An 8,060-nucleotide genomic window follows, 5' to 3' on the forward strand; every position below is an offset into this window, starting at 1 on the left:
GGCCCGGGGAGGGGCGAGAATGTGGGCGAGATCTCGACGCGCGAGCCGTGGTGGGAGATCGAAACGGGGCGGGGAGAAAGCCGCCGCTCTTACCCGATGCTCCCAGTGGCGCGGGTACTTCCGATTCTCGGACGAAAATTCCGAGATGGACGAAAAAACCACGACGGTAGAAACTTTACGAAAACGGATCGCGTTTCGAGGAGAATTTTACGAGTCGAGCTTCGAGAGTATGTATCTCGAGTCAACCGGGTAAGAGAATTCGCGAACAGTGATGGAATCGTGGAAGCTAAGAAGATCGTTTAAAAATAATCGGAGAACGATATCGAAAATTTTGGGTCGTCTCGAAGAACGCAACTTCGAAGTCACGTTTATCGTTTCGAGTACGGTGGATCGTATCGTGAACGTACCGCAAATGGCGCAGCTCGTGAGAACAGATGGTTTTCGAAGCGTCGGTGCGCAAGGGAGGAAGCGACTACGAATAGGACAAAAATCTCGTCACCGTTGAAACGAGACTGGAGCGTTGCAGCGGCATCGATCGTAGTAAACTCTAGCTCCAGCCCCCTACTATCCGTGCCACTGCTGGTGGGGATGCACCGTCGGGAGGGAGTAGGGTAGACCTTACCGGCAGGGGGCGGAGCCTGTGACCGAAGAGTTAATAGAGATACAATCGAGGGTGTCTAGTGCACTGCACTCGGGCTGGGGCGTAGGAGGAGTGAAGGGGCGACCGGGGGGACGGAGGGGAGAGCGGTAAGTAGGGACCACAGGTCCCCTAGTTTAGACATCACTGAGCGACGGATGGACAGCCAGTCAGACCCGTCACAGCACTCGCTCGAGTCCTCGGAAACCTCGGGAAAAGCCAATACGAAGGAGACCGTCTCGGTCTTGGAGCGGATCCAGCCTCGAACCGTTAATCTCGCTTCGGGCAACCGGGATACTGGACGCGGCGACGTTTCGCAGTTGGACGAACCAGCCACGTGAGCCTCGCGGCGCATCGTCCTCGAACAGATTACGCAACAACGCGGCAACGATACTCGAAACACACGGCGAGACGGAGAGACCGCGGAACGATCCGTTTTTACGAGGAGATCAGTGAAGAGGGGTACCAGTGACACGTGTCGGTGATCTTCGGAGAAACATTAAGGGGGGTGGACCCGCAGATTGTGACCAAGTGTTCCGAGACCAGTGACACTCGTTCGATAGACGGTCGAATTTAATTGGAACGCTACGGGGCGAAGTGACAAGTGTACATTCTCGTGCTCCTTCCCAAAGATGACGACAGAGGGCTAGACGGTCCAGATACTCTCGATCATCGTCACACGTCCTCCTCCCACCGTTTACACATTCTACGATAAATCGAACAATGAGCGTGGCGTTAGCGACGATGGATTCCGCGTACGGCCTCCGATTGGGTCTCGGCGGTCACCATCACCATCATCACCATCATCCTCATCGGGTGCGGTCTCCCGAGAACCACGTGGTGCCGCGTCAAGACCAACAACAAGACCGCAAGGAGATCGAGACCCCTTTGAGATTCAGCGTGGTGAACATACTGAGACCGGACTTCGGTCGGGAAGCGATCCTCAACACCAAAACACCCAAGCAATCCGCGAGCGGGCACTCGACGATTCCGGTACCAATTCCGCGACACAGTCCTCTCTCTCTGCCGCGAGATTTGAGCCTCTCCTCGAACAGGCTGTCGCCGTCCAGGCCCCAGACCACCGGGTTCTCCGTGCACAGAGACAGGGACCTGTTCTCGTCTCACTGCGGACTGACGTCCCCGTTGCAGAGGAACACCGGTCTCAGCAGAAGCGGAAGCCTCGAGAGTTTGGCCAGCAGCCGAAGCTCCGTGACGGGGAGCTCGGTGACAGGAGCGCCAACATTGGGCTCCACGTCGTCGACGATCAGCGGTGACTCTCTGAGCGGCGACAGCAGCTCGAGCAGTGCGGCCAACCCAGCTTCCGGTCAACAGAGTGGACTCAGCGGACAGAGTCCTTGGCCCGCTTGGGTCTACTGCACCAGATATTCCGACAGACCGTCATCCGGTAGGTGTTACAATATCGCTACCGATAGTAATGCAATGAGTTCATCGAAAAAATTCCTCGCTCGAAATTAACCGACCAGCTCGCGATCGAAATAATACCGGTAATTTATTCGCGGTCGCGATTCCGATCGATGATCGGTCCCCGGGTACTCGGTTACCGTAAAAATTCGTTGGCAAGAGCTCTTCGTATACTGGTCGCCCGATGGACAGATACGTCTTGGTTAATCGCGCTATCAAGGAAGCGGTTGTCCGCGCCCAAGTTAGCCATACCCGCGATTCTCGTTCCAGCGTTTCTCCGTATCCGCTGGATCAATTAACTTTGGCGACCGTTACATCTGGGAAACCAGTTTCCTATGTAAATCGACGCGCGTTTCTCGCCGATAGAGAGAGAGAGAGGGGGGATACGTTATCGAAAAATTCGCGTCGCGGCGCATAGAACTCGCCTAATTACCTCCGGCCGGAGCACCGCCGGATTCCGTAAACAAGTATTCTCCGAAACTGTCGTTCCAGTTCCGATTCGGTGTCACCGGCCGAGCCCGTGCTCGCGATCTTAACTGTCACGGACTGTCGGCCGGGCTGTATAGCTCGTGTATAATCGCGAGGCTGAACCGCTGCCGCGGGTTGAACGTACCAACCCGATACCACCTGCACCCGTTCGCAGAACTTAATTGTCCCCAACCTACATCCGCCATCTACCCCTCGCAGCGATCACCGTGTCCCAGATACTCAACCGTGTCTAAGGTCCTGCGCGCCGGGGTGGTCCCCGCGCGCCGCTCGACGATCGCGTTACTAATTACCCGCGAATCGTGGTACACGCTACGCGCTAATTAAAGACCACGTCGATGGCTGATCGATGGATAGACGGTAGATCTCAATCGTCCGTAGAAGTGGAATCTCGTTTCAACGAACCGCGAGAGAATCGTCGTCGGGTGTGCCTCTGTTGCACGGGGTGCACGGAACGCCGATTTTCTTTGAGATTATTCTTGCACGATGTCGTCGAACGAATAAGAAATATTCGAATATTCTTCGGATAAATAATATGTTCTGTCTGTATATAAATACTTAAATTGAGTGAAATTTTTGCCGCGATCTATCTTGCACCCGGTCTGGATCGACGAAACGAAATTCCCGCGCAGGTTCGAGCCGACGAACGAGATTCGTTTCGATTTTCAGCAAGCCGACCGGTTAAGAAAGCTCGATCCCCCCTACTCGCTCGGTTTCCACGCGATAGCGAGGCGAACCATTGGCGCGGTACGTCCAGCGATGTTATGCCACTTATAAATATTCATCGCGGTGTACACGCGCCGAGGCCAGCGGTCACGAGTGATATTTTTCCGTCTGGTCTAGGCGCGCACCCAATTTGGAAACACACCGTAATAATCTAGGCCCGAGCGATACCCGCGACAGATAAAACGGCGCGCGGCTAACCGCGATACACGGCTGGAAAAGAAAATTATCCACCGGCTCTCCGATAGCCAGGAGCCAACTACGGCCTCAAAGGGACCTCATTCTGTTCCGCTTAATTACCATTTACATACTTGTCCCGCGGAAGATTGGCCGAACTTGGACGATAAATCTTCCGCCGCGTACGCGTCATTCGTTTCAACAGGATTTACGCGCGGTGGGTGCGCGCGAGAGTTCGAGCACGGTTCTCGTTTCGGCCGCGATAACGATCCACGCGTCGGTTCGATCGTCTCGTTACCGATCCGTCCGAAATTACGGAAACCCGAGCTGAAAAATGTATCATCGTTTCGTTTCAGGACCTCGAACGCGCCGAGTGAAACGATCGCAGAGCACCAACAAGACCGTGTCCCCGGAGGAGAAGAGACCCAGGACCGCGTTCAGCGCGGAGCAACTGGCCAGACTGAAGCGGGAGTTCACGGAGAATCGATATCTCACCGAGAGAAGGAGGCAACAGCTCTCGCGGGACCTGGGCTTGAACGAGGCGCAGATCAAGATCTGGTTCCAGAACAAGAGGGCGAAAATCAAGAAAGCGAGCGGCCAGAAGAATCCGCTGGCGCTACAGTTGATGGCTCAAGGGCTCTACAATCACTCGACGGTGCCCGTGGACGAGGACGGCGAGGAAATCGTCACCGGTGCCAATCATCCTCACTAACGACGATTTCGCTTTGGCGGTACTATAGAGATCGGTACGCTCGGCGTCGCGAATCGATCGAAACGGGTACTCGATCGTCTCGGAATCGTTTGTCGTCGCGTCGAGTAATTATCTACCAAATAATTGTCCATCTCGGCGCGAGCTAACCGGAGAACGCACGAATATCATCGAAACGCGTGAAACGTTTTCGTGGATAACGCAACGTTCGATCGTCGAACGAACAGCGCACCGTTGTTTCTCGTTCGTACGATCCGTGCAACGCGAACCGAGACTTTATATTTATCGACTCGTGTACGCGTATCGGCGCGGATACGATTCCGGTGTACGCGAGCTCTCGATACCGATCCTTATCGATTAGACGTTTAAATTATTTATTTCTCTGTACATAGTTGTAAATAGGACCGGTCGTAATGTGTATATGTATGATACGAGATAAAGTTAATAGCCGCGCGAAGATTCTATATATTATTCCGTATGTACGAGTGCGCACGGTCGCGTGAACACGAAACGATCTCACACTGTATATTCCTAATTATTGTACCAGCGTACCAATAAATATATATATAAATCTATATACATATACATATGTATATATTTATTTATATACGTATATGTATATGTTACGCAAACACACATACACACACGTACGTGTAGACGAACTCGGAAGGTACGCTTATATCCCAGTGTCTCGCAATAAGTGGTCGATATAATCTATGTAACCCGCTTACATGTTGCCACCGATTAAATCGAATTAAAAATACGAGCCGGTGCTTTCTGTGTTATTTGTCCTGTCCTCGAATTCCTCGCGGCGTTTCTTCCAGGTGTACACCGCCGTTCGTAAGTATTTACCCGTTCAAATCTCTCTTTTTAAATATATACGATGAGTCGCTCGAAGCAGTTGTTATTGTTCGCCCGAGACTTTCTTTCGTCCACGTACACGAACGATTTTTTCCAGCGGGCTCGCGACAGAAGTATACAGAAACGAAACTTGCGTTAGGAAAATTGGATTCTTTTTTTTTTTTTGGCGATTACAATCTTTCGTTACGGAAAACATTCTTTCGAGAATCGTACAATCGTCGAAATTTCTTTCCCTCGGAATTCTTTTACCCTAGAATTCTTCAGAATCATCTCCGTGCAAGAATTTCTCCACCGCACGAAAAAATACCTCGTTGCGAAAGATTCTTCGAAATTTCTCCCTGGAATGCCGTCACAGATGGAAAAATACTCGCCGTTATTGCACGTTACATCCTGTATTAAATCGGAAGTTAATAACCGATGTACCCGAACCCGCGGAGATGGCTCGTTGGTATTCCGAGTCGTTTCGAATAAATTCGAGCGTCGGGAATAATAGCGATCGTACCGCCCCTCGCGCGAATTTCGACTTTCGACGAATTTTGAGCGGTCGTAACGGGCACAAGGAAAAAGAGGCGCGTAAAAATGTAACGTTTACGGGCGTACGTTTACGGAGCGAAAGCGGGAACCGCTGGTAATTAGTAAAATTTACGTGGCCGTGGAATAACTCCGCGCTAAAGGGGGCAGTTCGGCACCGATGCCTCCTGCACGCCCCATTCACGGGTGACACACCGTGACGCGCTAATTGATCCCGAATTAACGAGCCACCCGATATCCAGACCGGGACCGAGAAATGGAACGCGGCGAGGATGACAGTGCGCGACTATTTAAGTTGAAACGCGTACAAGCACATGGCGGTGCCGATCGACACCGGATAAGCGATACGCGCACCTGTTAAGACGCGTTGCTATACGCTGCCATAAGGTGCAGCGCGCCGACAGATTTACAAGCGTACCTTTTATTCGCTAAGACGCCGCGCTGGTCGAGATTTGCTTCTGTGACTCCAACCACCCGAAAATAAACCATCGTTTAAGGAAGGTATCGTTCCGGGAAAATTTCGAGTCCGCGTGATTTCACGCGCCGCTACGTACCCACGGTTTCACGCGTGTACACGTTTTTACGCGCGAAAGAACGTTTCGAGGGAATAGAAATGGAACGGTGTCGTGTACGTTGCGTAACCTTGCTTTCCAACTTTTCTTTATTGCGTATTATTCTATCACCTTTTTTCATCGCGTCGCCTTCAAGGCCGGACAATAATAGCAAGCGTTTGTACCGCGCGTAAGTACAACAGTTTTTGTCTCTACGTGTTAATTTCTTATCGTCGTTTCTTGTCTTGTATTTTGACACTCTGTACCGGTTTTTTGTTACAGATTCACCGGTGGTGTCGAAGAACTCGTGACGAGTGGAACCGATCGTGGAAGGATCGTTGCTGCCCGAACCACGCGCCAACCGAGTAAATAAGCTCGGTCGAAATAGTATTGGGTCGGTTCGAAAAGTAATTTCTTTTTTTTTTTTTGGGATGAAAATGAAACACGATTTTTTTAGAGTGTACAAATATTTCATTAAATTATATATTCTCCGTTTTGGAAAACGAAACGACTTTCCGGACAACCGAATAATTTATTACGTACGAACGTTCCGATTCTTGATTTTGCTCACCGTTTGGTACACGGATTATTCGCATTGTTCGCGTCTAGGGATAGTTTCGATCGTTCGACGAGATCGTAAGATCCGATTTCGAATACGATAACCGTATCGCGAATGATTTCGGCTCGTAAGATCGACAAGAACGATCGAACGTTTCCGGAATGAACACGAAATTTCCATTTGCCGAAATTTACGCATCCGGGGAGCGATCTCGAATGAACTGGACGCGGCGAACGGTATTAATTGTCGTTAATTCGAACGCAGAGGCCGCAACGAGATTCAGCGTCCAAGGGATACAACGATACTCTCTTCCGGCGTTCGAAAACAACACGCAAACGGTAGCCCGAACCGGGGATAAATTACAGAGTCGTTGTCGTTGGCCATTGTATTTAACTGTGACGATCCCTAATTGGTAATTCTATCGCCGGCCCGTTGCATTGTCCGACGTAATTGCGCGCAACGGTATTTTCGCGGCGGATGGTAAAATCGATTTTACAAACTTCCAACTATTTATCGTCTCGAGAATTCGTCTCGATTGTCGCGCGTTCATTTTTCATCTTCGCCGAGTATCTACCGTTAGTTCGTAACCTTCTCGAACAACTATCGTAAAAAAATTTATCATTTCCACGCGTGACGTTTCTCCGGATTCACCGGAACGAGTCGAACGAAAATAAACTTTTATCGCAGGACTCGGGGCCCCGTTCGCGGCTCCCTTCGACCACGATCAATTCACTCGGCACGGAAAAATTGTAAATAAAAGAAATATAAACGAAAGAAATAATAACAACGAGTCTCTATCCGTAGCAAGGGTGGCGCGCATCGAGAAACGTACCATTAAGAGTATTTAACGTACAGAAGTAAGTACACGTTCGGTACAAAGGCGAGGTGTACCAGCTGCTCTTGACCTAACCTCGTTGGAAAGACGTTTGAAACGTAGAATTTGCAGCTCTCTTGGCCCCGATCGAATAATTCGAGCTGTAAAAAGAAATGTTGATCGCTCCATTAACGGGGTACACTTGTCCGAGTGGACAAGTTACGCGAGCTCGCCCTCTACTTAACATCAAACATTCATGGGGGAGGCTCGTTCAAGAACAATAACTGTCCGCCGTCCCGAAACCAACGACAAATTACCAAGTCGTTACGGTTGACCATTACGATCCACTCACCCTCTTAAACGGTCTAATTGGTAATTTCATCGAGCCGTATCGCTACTGTTCGATCGCTCGGGGTGTATCGACACCGACACCGACCCACCGATCTCTATTGTTCTCCTTTTGCACCGTCGCGTCGCGCGGCTCGTGCGCCCGAAAATTTTAATATTCCCGATAAATCCTCCGTGGGTCGTGGTGCCGCTGCGCGAAACGTATTTCACCGCTGACGAACGGCGTCCATACGACTCGCCGT

General features: G+C 50.8%; 1 protein-coding gene across 1 annotated transcript; it reads left to right on the top strand.

Annotated features, from left to right (window-relative positions):
- The first annotated feature begins 820 nt into the window (after positions 1-820).
- On the top strand, positions 821-4,302 carry LOC143151960 (segmentation polarity homeobox protein engrailed). Its single transcript, XM_076321512.1, has 2 exons — positions 821-2,042; positions 3,802-4,302. Exons 1-2 carry the CDS (start codon positions 1,361-1,363, stop codon positions 4,155-4,157), a joined length of 1,038 nt encoding a protein of 345 aa, XP_076177627.1. The 5' UTR covers positions 821-1,360; the 3' UTR covers positions 4,158-4,302.
- The last annotated feature ends 3,758 nt before the right edge of the window (positions 4,303-8,060 follow it).

The sequence above is a fragment of the Ptiloglossa arizonensis genome, chromosome 10 (genome assembly GCF_051014685.1).
Source record: "Ptiloglossa arizonensis isolate GNS036 chromosome 10, iyPtiAriz1_principal, whole genome shotgun sequence".
NCBI classification, from domain to species: domain Eukaryota; kingdom Metazoa; phylum Arthropoda; class Insecta; order Hymenoptera; family Colletidae; genus Ptiloglossa; species Ptiloglossa arizonensis.

Coding starts and splice junctions, on each gene's coding strand:
- LOC143151960 (XM_076321512.1), top strand. CDS start 1,361: ATGAGCGTGGCGTTAGCGACGATGGATTCCGCGTACGGCCTCCGATTG. Junction 2,043..3,801: donor TTCCGACAGACCGTCATCCG/GTAGGTGTTACA, acceptor GTTTCGTTTCAG/GACCTCGAACGCGCCGAGTG.